At 35.7% G+C, this 13,576-nt stretch overlaps 1 protein-coding gene across 8 annotated transcripts in view; it reads left to right on the forward strand.

Annotated features, from left to right (window-relative positions):
* DST (dystonin) overlaps positions 1–13,576 on the forward strand; it is a 501,678-nt gene that overhangs the window by 318,496 nt on the left and 169,606 nt on the right. For all 8 annotated transcript variants that reach the window (XM_031935627.1, XM_031935626.1, XM_031935628.1 and 5 more), the window contains 16 exons: positions 937–1,399; positions 1,485–1,613; positions 1,769–1,846; positions 1,935–2,096; positions 2,183–2,287; positions 5,231–5,326; positions 5,927–6,052; positions 6,688–6,840; positions 7,022–7,176; positions 7,382–7,508; positions 8,287–8,470; positions 9,284–9,441; positions 9,933–10,111; positions 10,937–11,075; positions 11,875–12,068; positions 13,121–13,283. In XM_031935627.1, the coding sequence (XP_031791487.1) occupies positions 937–1,399; positions 1,485–1,613; positions 1,769–1,846; positions 1,935–2,096; positions 2,183–2,287; positions 5,231–5,326; positions 5,927–6,052; positions 6,688–6,840; positions 7,022–7,176; positions 7,382–7,508; positions 8,287–8,470; positions 9,284–9,441; positions 9,933–10,111; positions 10,937–11,075; positions 11,875–12,068; positions 13,121–13,283 (2,611 nt within the window). The remainder of the gene's footprint in view (positions 1–936; positions 1,400–1,484; positions 1,614–1,768; positions 1,847–1,934; positions 2,097–2,182; positions 2,288–5,230; positions 5,327–5,926; positions 6,053–6,687; positions 6,841–7,021; positions 7,177–7,381; positions 7,509–8,286; positions 8,471–9,283; positions 9,442–9,932; positions 10,112–10,936; positions 11,076–11,874; positions 12,069–13,120; positions 13,284–13,576) is intronic.

The raw sequence follows: 13,576 nt of genomic DNA on the forward strand, positions 1-13,576 counted from the left end.
ATCTCAGCTCACTGCAGCCTCTGCCTCCTGGCTTCAGGTGATTCTCGTGTCTCAGTCTCCCTAGTAGCTGGGATTACAGGCACTCACAACCATGCCTGGCTAATTTTTTGTATTTTTAGTGGAGATGGGGTTTCTCTGTGTTCGCCAGGCTGGTCTTGTACTCCTGACCTTAAGTGATCCACCTGCCTTGACCTCCCAAAATGCTGGGATTATAGGCATGAGCCACCGTGCCTGGCCAAAAAGTGTCATTTTTAATTCAGCTTTTTAGCTTTCGGTTTATCCTATTATGAAAATGTTCATAACAAAATCTTGAAAGAAAATATGTGTATGGAAACCTTTATCACTGAGAAGTGTGTGTTTGGGGGTACGTATGGAATATTTCAGGCTATAGTTTCTCTCTCTCTTTCTCTCTCTTTTTCTGTGTGTGTGAGTATGAATGTATAAATGTAAAAATTTTAAATGATCCTTTGACCTGGTAATTTCACCTTTAGGAATCTATAGTAATTCAAAATATGAAAAATATATACATAAATGTAAAAGTGATCATATGCTATAGTAACTGTATTCATTATAAATGATAGTTATAAAGACAAATAAAACTGAAAGTCCTCATAGTACAGTGCTTGTTGAAAAAAATCATGATTCAAAATTTTACCAATATAACTACAATTATCTCCTCGTTTTTCTTGTTTATATTTTTGATCAGTTTCGGCGTACTGAAAAATTGAGTGAAGAATACAGAGTTCCCATATGCTCCCTTATACCTCCCTCTTCCCCTGTTGTTTACGTCTTGCATTAGTGTGGCACATTTGCTAAAACTGATAAGCCAATATTGATACACCATTATTAACTAAAGCCTATAATTCACATTAGAGTTCACTCTTTGTGACAAGTGCCTTTTGTATTTCACCTTATCCCTTTGGATTTTCTTTTTAGGGTTGCAAAACTGCGTGATGAAATTATGGCCTTAAGAAATGAATGTTCTTCTGTGTACAGCAAAGGACGCATGCTGACAACAGAACAGACAAAGCTCATGATATCAGGAATCACTCAAAGTTTAAACTCAGGATTTGCGCAGACCTTACACCCTAGTCTCACCTCAGGGCTGACCCAGAGTTTAACACCTTCCCTAACCTCTTCTAGTATGACTTCTGGCCTGTCATCGGGGATGACTTCCCGCCTGACTCCATCTGTCACTCCAGCTTATACACCTGGTTTCCCATCAGGATTAGTTCCAAATTTCAGTTCAGGAGTAGAGCCAAATTCATTGCAAACTCTGAAGTTGATGCAGATCCGAAAACCTCTTCTAAAGTCTTCTTTGCTAGATCAAAATTTAACAGAAGAGGAAATCAACATGAAATTTGTTCAGGATCTTTTGAACTGGGTTGAAGAGATGCAGGTAAAACAAAGTTTACTTTACCTGAATGTTTCCGTCTTTATTGTTAGCAATTTCTTTTCTAAACTCAGTATTTTACTGTTTGAAGGTACAACTGGACCGCACTGAATGGGGCTCAGATTTGTCAAGTGTTGAAAGCCATTTAGAAAATCATAAAAATGTTCATAGAGCTATTGAAGAATTTGAATCTAGCCTCAAAGAAGCTAAAATCAGTGAGGTATGTGAATTTAAAATTTGTATATATTTTGTTTTAGTTTACTCTTGTTTTGCTTTTTACATAAAGACCCTGTAAATCAATAGTAGATACATTAAGTGTGAGTCAGAATTCCTTCAGATTCCTAACTGGAGTGTCTTTTTAATCTCATATTATAGATTCAGATGACAGCACCTCTTAAACTGACTTATGCAGAAAAGTTGCACAGATTAGAGAGTCAGTATGCAAAACTCTTGGTAAGCTTTTTTTTGTTTTTAAACCTTCTGTTTTTCTTATCTATATTTGGCCAAAACATGATTCTTATAATGATTTTCGTTACTAAAGAATACATCCAGGAATCAGGAACGGCACCTTGATACACTCCATAATTTTGTAAGTCGTGCGACTAATGAACTTATTTGGTTGAATGAAAAAGAAGAGGAGGAAGTTGCTTATGACTGGAGTGAGAGAAACACCAACATAGCTAGGAAAAAAGATTATCATGCTGTAAGTACACCCTTTGTACTTGCATACTAGGGTTGCATTTTAGGTTTATATATTTTTCTAACACACTTCTTTATTCTTTCTTGAAGGAATTAATGAGAGAACTTGATCAAAAGGAAGAAAATATTAAATCAGTTCAGGAGATAGCAGAGCAGCTACTTCTAGAAAACCATCCAGCCCGGTTAACTATTGAGGTAAGCTGGACAGTGTAATGGTGTTGGTTGAATATTGATATGATTATTTCCCTTCAGATTCTTCTATTGCTGAGCAGTTGAAAATTACAAGCCATCTAACTTTTATTAAAACCTGGCTCAAAAATAATGTTTCTGACAAATTGTACTGACTGCCTTCTGTTCTCTGGCTCTAAGTATGTCACCCATCACTTAGAATAAAAGTACCCTTGTCAGCCTCTGGCTGAGAAGATGTATTACTATAAATATAAATACCTTTATAAGTATACCTTCTCTATATAAGCATTGCCATATTATTTATTTCTGATTGTGTAACATTGCACAAGTGACATAGTCTTGCCAAGCCTCATTTTCCTACCAAAAATGGGAGAAATTACCTCTAATCCATAGAGTTGTGATGAGAATAAGAAGGAAATAATTTACTCTTACTGCTTAGTATAGTTTTTGGTACATTATGTGTTCTCAAAAAAATACCAGCTGTTACGATTCAGTTTACTACTTTTATTTATGCTCTGGTTTTGTGAGGTGTATTGGGACAGCATTGTGACAAGGCTTTGTAATGTGCAGTGAACATTTCAAGTTAAGAAGCGGAAAATTGAGATGGGATTTATCAGGTTGCCTGTGCAGTTGGAACAATGTTTTAAATTGTATATTAGACAGAGTTAGTGACTTTCTGAATGGAGGATGGGGGGTTATGTAAGAAAGTAGGGATTGTCACACATGGGCTTAGGGATTGTCATTCATGGGCAGTCAGATGTGATATTTTGCCAGAGGAAAAAAAATGATGCTTGTCTTGAAAGTTGTCATGCTTCAGACTCACAGTTGAGGAAAGGAATCTGATAGGTTCACTGAAATCATAATAACTCAAAATATTAGTATAATTCTAGGCTCATCAGGAAGTTTTAGGGATGGTATGTATGATCTTTTATATAAAATACGGTTTTGTATCTAAATGAAATGTCACATATGAATGTTAAAAACGTAGAAGAGTAGGGAACCTTTCGGGAAAGGAAAGTAGAATAATGGAGGGCCTGGTACGTGGTTTTGTACACTAATAAACTAAAAAGAGAGTATTTCTTAGGGTAGAGAGATGAAAACTGTTACGAAATACGATTATGGGCCAAGAATTTTGATGGGAATGGAACATGTGAATTGTCACTCTGATCACTTTTATGTAGAAATTATAATTTAATTCATGAAAAATTTCTTAAGTAAAATGAAACCTTGGTCATCTTTATGATCCCATTGGCCTATCCAGTGTCTTGTTTGGGTACATGGGTAATATTTAGTTAATTATCAATACTATTTCATGTTTTATATGAAAAAAGAATATATGCTACATGTTTTCTAGCCAGTTTACTGAAAGTAGCTTAATTTGAGGTAGAATATGATCATGATATGTTGCCAGATTTTCAATGCTGCATCATACATTCCATTCGGAAATGCTGCCTAACTATAGCTCAGCAGGAATGAGCTTTTCCAAAAGGAGGAAAAATGACAGGCTTACTTAAAAGTCATTAAAGCATCTCGAGTGCCCTCTTCTGGAAATCAGTGAATTGCACCTTAAATAGAAAAGAGTATTTCATGTTTCCTTAAGGAAGTAGGTATCCTTTCTACAATATTGTTTACCCTCATGAAAGATACACTCTGTATTGAATTAAAGTTCAAGAAACACATTTTTAAAATAAAAATAAAAATTCCTAGTATTATCATCATTATAATTTCAGAATTACACTGATTTGGGAGTACATACATTTCCTTTTCCACCCTCCCCAAACCTTACCCCAGCAAAAACAAAGAGAAAACCACATAATCATGTATTTCTGTGTTAGAAGGTATATTTTATGATCTAGCACCATAAAAATTCAGAGAAAGGAGAGATGAATGTGCCACAAAAGAAAACATATCAGAGGATTCCACAAAGCAGATGTAAGAGCTGGTGGCAAAGGAGTCAAGCGTTGGTTTTGTAAATAGGAGGGATAGCTTGCATTTATTTTAGTTTTTAAATTTTTTTTTCCCGTAGCAAGAGTTAAGTTTTTTATTATATTTTAAGAAGAAATTTCAAGAAGCTGAAAATTAGGCCGGGCGCGGTGGCTCAAGCCTGTAATCCCAGCACTTTGGGAGGCCGAGACGGGCGGATCACGAGGTCAGGAGATCGAGACCATCCTGGCTAACACGGTGAAACCCCGTCTCTACTAAAAATACAAAAACTAGCCGGGCGAGGTGGCGGGCGCCTGTAGTCCCAGCTACTCCGGAGGCTGAGGCAGGAGAATGGCACAAACCCGGGAGGCAGAGCTTGCAGTGAGCTGAGATCCGGCCACTGCACTCCACTCTCGGGGAAACAGAGCGAGACCCCCCCTCAAAAAAAAAAAAAAAAAAAAAAAAGCTGAAAATTAAACATAAATCAACTTGCGTGGTTTAAAAATTTGTATTTAAACTTTAGGACTGACTTTGTATAAGTGAGAAGACTTAGATAAGAGGAAAATTTTACTGCCCCTGATTTTCTTTTTTTCTTTTTGAGATGGAGTTTCAGTCTTGTTCCCCAGGATGGAGTGCAATGGCGCAATCTTGGCTTACTGTAACCTCCACCTTGTGGGTTCAGGCAATTCTCCTGCCTTGCCTCCCGAGTAGCTGGGATTACAGGGATGTGCCACCACACCTGGCTAATTTTTGTATTTTTAGTAGAGACAGGATTTCACCATGTTGGCCAGGCTGGTCTTGAACTCCGGACCTCAGGTGATCCGCCTGCCTCGGCCTCCCAAAGTGTTGGGACTACAGGCATGAGCCACCATGCTCAGTCACTGCCCTGATTTTCAAGTCTTATTCTGCCAAAACAATTGGTCATCTATTTAGATAGTGGAGTTAGCATTTAGAAGCATCAGTATCAAAAGGTATGTGTGCCTTGTTTCTCTCCAGTTAGTTAAATGGCTCTGTTTTATCTTTAAGGCCTACAGAGCAGCAATGCAGACGCAGTGGAGCTGGATCTTACAGCTCTGCCAGTGTGTGGAGCAGCACATAAAGGAGAACACAGCATATTTCGAGGTATGTGAGTAGAATCATAACTTCAATAAAATCATGACATATATATATGTATATATATACATATACACATATATATACATATATATGTGAATTGTTTCCTTTGTAGGCTGGAAGAGTTGGTTTTATGTCCTATGAGATAGATTGAAGTATTCTGTTAATGCAGGAATCCTTTAAAAATCTCTTAAGATATCCTAAAATCTTTATTCTACTCTACAAATGTGTCTCTTATTTAGGAACTGTTTTCGTATAGAGAACCAACCATCTATAACCGCTGAACTTCTAAAATCATAGAAGTTTTTAAGTATTCTTGGAATTTTACTCCTACTTAAAAATTGTTTAAATCCTAATTTAAAACAGACCTTCAGTCAAAATAAAAGAGTCAAAACATCGTATACACATAAGCTTTGGACACTTAGTATATTCATTCATAACTATTCAACTTCAAGGGTTATTCTTTGGTTCAAGGAAGGATGTGACTATTAAGCTATCTTGTGCTTTTATTCTGTTCTCACTTATGAGGGGTACACATAGGTCCTTGGTTTTGGAGGGTGACAACTGTGTGCTTTACTGGTATTTAACATAGGTTTCTTCTTTCCTTAGTTTTTCAATGATGCCAAAGAAGCTACTGATTACTTAAGGAATCTAAAAGATGCCATTCAGCGGAAGTACAGCTGTGATAGATCAAGCAGCATTCACAAGCTAGAAGACCTTGTTCAGGAATCAATGGTACTAATACAAAACCTATGCATTTTATAAGTATGCATAAGTGATTAGTGTTTTATATGAGCAGAACTTTGTATTTTATTGGCACGCTTGACATTTCCCGCTAATTCAATTACACATTTGCACATTCAGTTTTAGTATTCTTTTGGCAACAAATACAACAGAAGTGTTTTTTTATGTGATAGCTTTGATATTTTAAGATGGTTTTATAGTGGGGTGTGTGTGTGTGTGCGCGTGCGCACACGTGTGTGTTTAGTCATTCATTCTGCAAATACTTTTTAAGTTCTTAATATATCCTGGGCACTGTTTTAGGTTCTAGAGCTACAGCAGTGAACAAAGCAGACAAGAATCTCTACCATTGTGCTTACATACTAGAGAGGGAGTTAGACAATACATAGGATAAATAAGTAAAATTTATATAGTATGTTAGGTAGTGTAAATGTCAAAGAAGAAAAAGAAAACCAAACAAACCAAAGAAAGGAAGAGGGATACAAGACAAGGTGGAGGGGGAATGATTGAAAATTTAGACTAGGTAGTCAGAGAAGACTTTTCTGATGAAGTTTAATTTGTGTGAAGTGCTGAAGGCATGGAGAGTACAAGTCTTTTACTTCTTAAAATTCACTGTGTTTATTACCCAGGAAGAGAAAGAAGAACTTCTGCAGTACAAAAGCACTATAGCAAGCCTAATGGGAAAAGCAAAAACAATAATTCAACTGAAGCCAAGGAATTCTGACTGTCCACTCAAAACTTCTATTCCAATCAAAGCTATCTGTGACTACAGACAAATTGAGGTACTTGCAACTCCTAGAAACACACCAGTTTCTGTCATTATTCATATATTTTGTAAATGAGATTATATTGCTAACTAGTGATGATTTCCCCCCTCATAAAACAAAAAAAATCCTAGGATTGAGTATGGAAAACAGTTAACAGTGACCTCATTGAGTTACTCTGCTCTTTATTTAAAACCAGATAACCATTTACAAAGATGATGAATGTGTTTTGGCGAATAACTCTCATCGTGCTAAATGGAAGGTCATTAGTCCTACTGGGAACGAGGCTATGGTCCCATCTGTGTGCTTCACCGTTCCTCCGCCAAACAAAGAAGCGGTGGACTTTGCCAACAGGTTTGTATATATTAGCTGAAAACATTGATCTAGTTTTGGGGGCTCTCTGAAGGTTGAAGAAACAATTAATACTTTGTCAACGCCCCACAGGATCAGAAGTCTCTAGAACTGATAAACATGGAATATTTCACACAAAAAGAAAAATTGCAGTGTGTTTTCAGAGGGAGTAAAAAGATTAATCTGAGTTATTTTTCATGTATTTCAGAATTGAGCAACAGTATCAGAATGTCCTGACTCTTTGGCATGAGTCTCACATAAACATGAAGAGTGTAGTATCCTGGCATTATCTCATCAATGAAATTGATAGAATTCGAGCCAGCAATGTGGCTTCAGTAAGTGTGAATCTATATGTCAACCCAATATGTCCAAAAATGTGTGTGCTTTTTCGTATGTGTGGTGGAGTTTGTATTTGCTGTAGAATAGGATGGAGTCTGGCAAATCCATGCTAATATTCATTTATTCAGTGAATATTTGTTATATGCCCACAGCATATAAGGCACTTTTTAAGAATTGAGGAAATCTGGAGATCACAAATTTCATTCAGTGCTTACTGTGAGATGGGGAGACAGAATGTAGTTGTTGGATATACATTAATGGGTGCAGTTGATTTCATTTATTGAGTTTTGTAGACTTGTTTTTCTTTGTCATTAAAATTGTTGGCCGGGTGCGGTGGCTCACTCCTGTAATCCCAGGACTTTGGGAGGCCGAGGTGGGCAGATCACCTGAGAGGTCTGGAGTTCAAGACCAGCCTGACCAACGTGGAGAAACCCCGTCTCTACTAAAAATACAAAAGTAGCCAGGTGTGGTGGTGCATACCTGTAATCTTATCTACTCTGGAGGCTGAGGCAGGAGAATTGTTTGAACCCGGGAGGGGGAGGTTGTAGTGAGCCGAGATCGCGCCATTGCAGCCTGGGCAACAAGAGCGAAACTCCGTCTCAAAAGAAAAAAAAAAACCACTATAATTGTTAATGAAAAAGACAGTTAATTTCAAATGTTTCTATTTATGATTATTCGTTTAGATTGGCATATACCATACAACCAATTTGAAGTGTATCCCATTCAAATCTATTAGTAATAGAATGAATTACATGGGTCTTTGGTCTTCTTTAGATAAAGACAATGCTACCTGGTGAACATCAGCAAGTTCTAAGTAATCTACAATCTCGTTTTGAAGATTTTCTGGAAGATAGCCAGGAGTCCCAAATCTTTTCAGGCTCAGATATAACACAACTGGAAAAGGAGGTTAATGTATGTAAGCAGTATTATCAAGAACTTCTTAAATCTGCAGAAAGAGGTAAAGCATGGGGATCCCTGTCTTTTGTTCCCCATAGGTGTTTAGTTCTGCCTAATTTTTGCTCTCCATGGGAATCTGAATCTTAGGTATATTGTATCACTCAGCCTATGATATGTAGACACAATTGCTGGAACAGTAAAAGCATGTTTGAGGTAGGAAGACTCAAGAAGGGATTTATTTGTTTCCAAATGATGAATTAATAAAAGGTGCCAACCAACTGGTTGGACAAACAACGAATTCTTACTTTTCATCATTTTTGTTATTTTGCAATCCTTCAGTTTCAGAAAAGATTCAATTATTTTCCCACTTAAACCAAGCTTGGATTTTATACAAGGATTAAAGCAAAAGGTTTTTGCCCAGTTAACTTTTGTTAGATAAAGATTTTATTTTGAACTTTTTTGATTTTAGAGACAATTTTATTAGTAATATTCTATTTTTAAAAAATCGTAAACATTAAATGTTATTCACCTACTTTTTACTTTTAAGGATTTTTATTTGATTTTTGTAATTAATCTGTAGCTAATATAATTCACATTTTTGTGAACGTAAAATAGCAACATATTACTTTGGACAGCATTTAATCAGAAATTGGTACTTCAAATGGCATTTGGGAAATTTTATTAATTATTCCTAAATTTTAAGATATATGTTTTAAGATTTATACCCTTAGAATGGGTTTGTGATGAAAACAGGAACCATTCGCTTGACTAGCTATGTCCCAGTAATAATGAAGTTGTCATATGAAAACATAAACAGAAGCTTCTAAGAGATAGAAAACAAGGTATTTTCTAAACATCATATTTATTTTCACAGAGGAGCAAGAGGAGTCAGTTTATAATCTCTACATCTCTGAAGTTCGAAACATTAGACTTAGGTTAGAGAACTGTGAAGATCGGCTGATTAGACAGATTCGAACCCCCCTGGAAAGAGATGATTTGCATGAAAGTGTGTTCAGAATCACAGAACAAGAGGTGAGAGCTATAACTATGTTGGGAAAAAAACTAACTCTCTTAATGACCTTACATATCATCTCTTGTGACTTCTTAATGTTCAGTTTTGTACACTCACACTAGCCAGTCTAGTGTGAGGTGAGGTCTGATTATGTAATTATTGCTGATTATAAACTAGGATTCAGTCTACCTCTGACTCAGGTAAACATGAGAATATGTACACTCTCACCTTCATTGTGATGAAGGACATAAGGACTTGTAATAAAAGTCATTATGCACCTGCTGTGTGCAAAAGTACTAAGTTAGATGTTGAGCCTAAGGAGATGAGCAGTAAGGGAATTATTGATTGTAAAACTTGAATGCCATGGCGTGGTTTCTTTGATAAAAAGCAAAGAATATGTATATTTCTAAGTCATTGGTCTTAATGTGAAATGTGTGTTTTTAAACTAGTTTAAGAAAAACACCTAATCACAGTGATGGCCTGAAACCTTTGTTTGTTCTCTGTTTTATAGAAACTAAAGAAAGAGCTGGAACGACTTAAAGATGATTTGGGAACTATCACAAATAAGTGTGAGGAGTTTTTCAGTCAAGCAGCAGCCTCTTCATCAGTCCCTACCCTACGATCAGAGCTTAATGTGGTCCTTCAGAACATGAACCAAGTCTATTCTATGTCTTCCACTTACATAGATAAGTATGTAACTGCTATCTCAATTTATAAATTGCTTCATACAACTCTCATTTTTATTTAGTATTAATTAAAAATTTTTTTTATTAATATAAATATTACATTTTATTTTGTCTTAAGAAATACATTATTGGCTGGGCACGGTGGCTCATGCCTGTAATCACAGCACTTTGGGAAGCCAAGGCGGGTGGATCACCTGAGGTCAGGAGTTCAGGACCAGCCTGGCCAACATGGTGAAACCCCATCTCTACTAAAAATACAAAAGTTAGCCAGGCATGGTGGTAGGCATCTGTAGTCCCAGCTACTTGGGAAGCTGTGGCAGGAGAATTGCTTGAATCTGGGAGATGGAGGTTGCAGTGAGCCAAGATCACGCCACTGCACTCCAGCCTGGGTGACAGAGCAAGAGTCTGTTTCAAAAAAAAAAAAAACAAAAAACGTTATTTTTATGGAGTGATGACACTTCTCTATGTTGATAGTGGGTGTGCTTCAGACATTAGCATGTAATGTATGGTCCTCCCACATTTTGCGTGTAATTTTGGTAGCTCAGCAGTTGTAGCCAATGAATTTTCGTCTCATACTTAAACAAAGTTAGAAAGAAACCATCTTATGTTGCAATCTCTTGCTGAATACCATTTGTGGGTCAGGGGATGGGTTGGAGCACATACTCTCTATTAAGAAGAAAGCCAGAAAAATGTTAGTTTCATGGTAAATGTATCAGTGTTCCAACGTGAAGAACATGTTATGTCATGTGTCATAATGGTGCTTCAGGACTACATTATGCAAAAGTAAACATTTAACAATAAGTGGCTATTGTTTAATTTCCTTTTTAAGGTTAAAAACTGTTAACTTGGTGTTAAAAAACACTCAAGCTGCAGAAGCCCTTGTAAAACTCTATGAAACTAAATTGTGTGAAGAAGAAGCAGTTATAGCTGACAAGAATAATATTGAGAATCTAATAAGTACTTTAAAGGTATGAGACTCACTTTTGGCTATTTTTAAATATCATATTCTACAGGTATTTCTCTAGCACTTAGATCTTCAAACATCAAGCATTAAATATCTTGGATTTTTGAATGGATTTATTCCATTTGTGTCTCTATGATCTCACAGCTTACTCTAAATAAGTATCTTCAATCATTTTAGCTTGAGGAGAGTTCTCATTTGAAGTTCGAACCCTTTTGACAGTAGCTTTTGATAGTCAATTCATGTTGGTAGCAAGAGGAGTCGAAGCTAAACATTAAATTATTTGTGATAGATAACTTGCTAAAAAAGAAGTTAATTTAAGCTATCAAGGAGGTAAATAGAAAAGTTAATCTGAGAAGGGAAAAAGACTTGTAGTTCAACTCATCTATATGTATTTCTTTAGCAAGTGTTGAAACTATTGCAGATCAATTTTTGAAAGTTATCTCAGTGATTTTTAATGCATGTATTCCTTAATGGGATTAGTAGGCACTTAAAAGCAGACAATGAAAAGACTTACTTTATTATTGGAGGTAGCTAACTTGCTTATGGAATATATTTTATTTTGTTGATACACAAATTTTATTAGGCTGAACTTTATAAAATTGTCATTAAAAAATCAGAGTAAAGTCAAATATTGAAAATTTTGTAAGGTTTGAACTAATGTAACATCTTGTATATGAAAGACATTCTTTCCTTTATCTTGTTTTCTACCTGTCATTTGTAAATAAATTGTAATTAGGTAAATAATGTATTTACCCAGTGATTGATTAACATTTTTATAACTTTTACCAATTAATGTATTTTAGCAATGGAGATCTGAAGTAGATGAAAAGAGACAGGTATTCCATGCATTAGAGGATGAGTTGCAGAAAGCTAAAGCCATTAGTGATGAAATGTTTAAAACGTATAAAGAACGGGACCTTGATTTTGACTGGCACAAAGAAAAAGCAGATCAATTAGTTGAAAGGTGGCAAAATGTTCATGTGCAGATTGACAACAGGTTAGTATCCTTTTTTGTTCAGTTTTAGCACAGATTTAATGTCTATCTATGGTAAATGAGTAAAATCTAAACATGAGGCTATGTTTTTTACTTCCATAGTTAATTTGTTAATTACAATATCTCTACTTAGCCATATTTCTTTCTTTCTTGGCCGACTTTAGTAAGACGTTTAACTTCAAAATAAGCATTTTTTTCAACTCTGTTTCTATTCATGTATTCTAGCATTTATGTAGTTAATCTGCTTGCCTTTTCTGAAGGAAAAAACAATGTAGTTCTCTAATTATTACCAACTTATAATATCCAAATAACCATGACTTAGTAAGAGCATGAAGCATGTATGTGATAGGGCTGTGTGTAGCTTCTATACTGGACTTAAGAAATGTAAATAAATGGAAATGCCCTAATGTTCATTTTAATTGAAGATACAAGAAAGTCAAAATCATTTGCTCAGTTACTGAATTAAAAAAGATTTTAGGGTTCATCTTAAAATAAATGAATTTGTGTCCTTTCTCGTTCATTTTCATGCTTATATTAATGCAAATGAAATGCTCTTATGATACAGTGCCATTCTCGAAAAATAAAATTATGTTCAAATATGTGTTATCTCTAACAAATATGATACATAGGTTTAATGTGGTTTTTAAAATCATAAGAGACAAGTATGTAATCACAACTTCTGGAAAATACTGTTTGAGACCATGTTGAACCATTCATTGGACTACCTTATCGTTATTTCAAAACTGAACTGCCATTATGGTTAAGTTTCCACTTTTCTTGCTTTTTAGCTTTAGCCTCTTGGGCTTGTTCCTAGAATAATCACTGTCACTAAATTGCACAATTCAAGGAGCAGAATGTTTATATTCAACCCAAAGCCAACAAGGAATGCCCTTGGAGATGTGTCTCAGGGTGCTGCAGCCTTGAGTTCTTTATACATACCCCTCTTGTGCTTAGTGCATTGCGGTCCAGTTATTTTGTCTCTCCTATCTCTACATCTTCCACCCTGCTGATGGATATTGTTGGACACTGTGACTATTCCATTACTCTTCTCTTAGGTTACGGGACTTAGAGGGTATTGGCAAATCACTGAAGTACTACAGAGATACTTACCACCCTTTAGATGATTGGATCCAGCAGGTTGAAACTACTCAGAGAAAGATTCAGGAAAATCAGCCTGAAAATAGTAAAACCCTAGCCACACAGTTGAATCAACAGAAGGTATGTAAAAATAACTCCCTCTACTGAGGTTATGTCTGCATTTGGTCAGTCATGCTCCCCATCTTCCTTTCCTATGTTAAAGGAAAAAGTCAACTCTTTAGAGGAAGGTGGAGAGTATATTAAAAATATTAAAATCTTGCAACCCAAACCTGCATACATGACTTATTTTTATTTCTTGGAAGTAATTTTTGAAAGCATGAGTAATCCAAAAGTGGAGAGTGTTGGGATGGTTTTCAAATTCCTGATGATAATTTATTTAATCATAGGTATAGAAGTCTCTTTGACACTTTGCT

The sequence above is a fragment of the Piliocolobus tephrosceles genome, chromosome 5 (assembly GCF_002776525.5).
Source record: "Piliocolobus tephrosceles isolate RC106 chromosome 5, ASM277652v3, whole genome shotgun sequence".
NCBI classification, from domain to species: Eukaryota; Metazoa; Chordata; class Mammalia; order Primates; family Cercopithecidae; genus Piliocolobus; species Piliocolobus tephrosceles.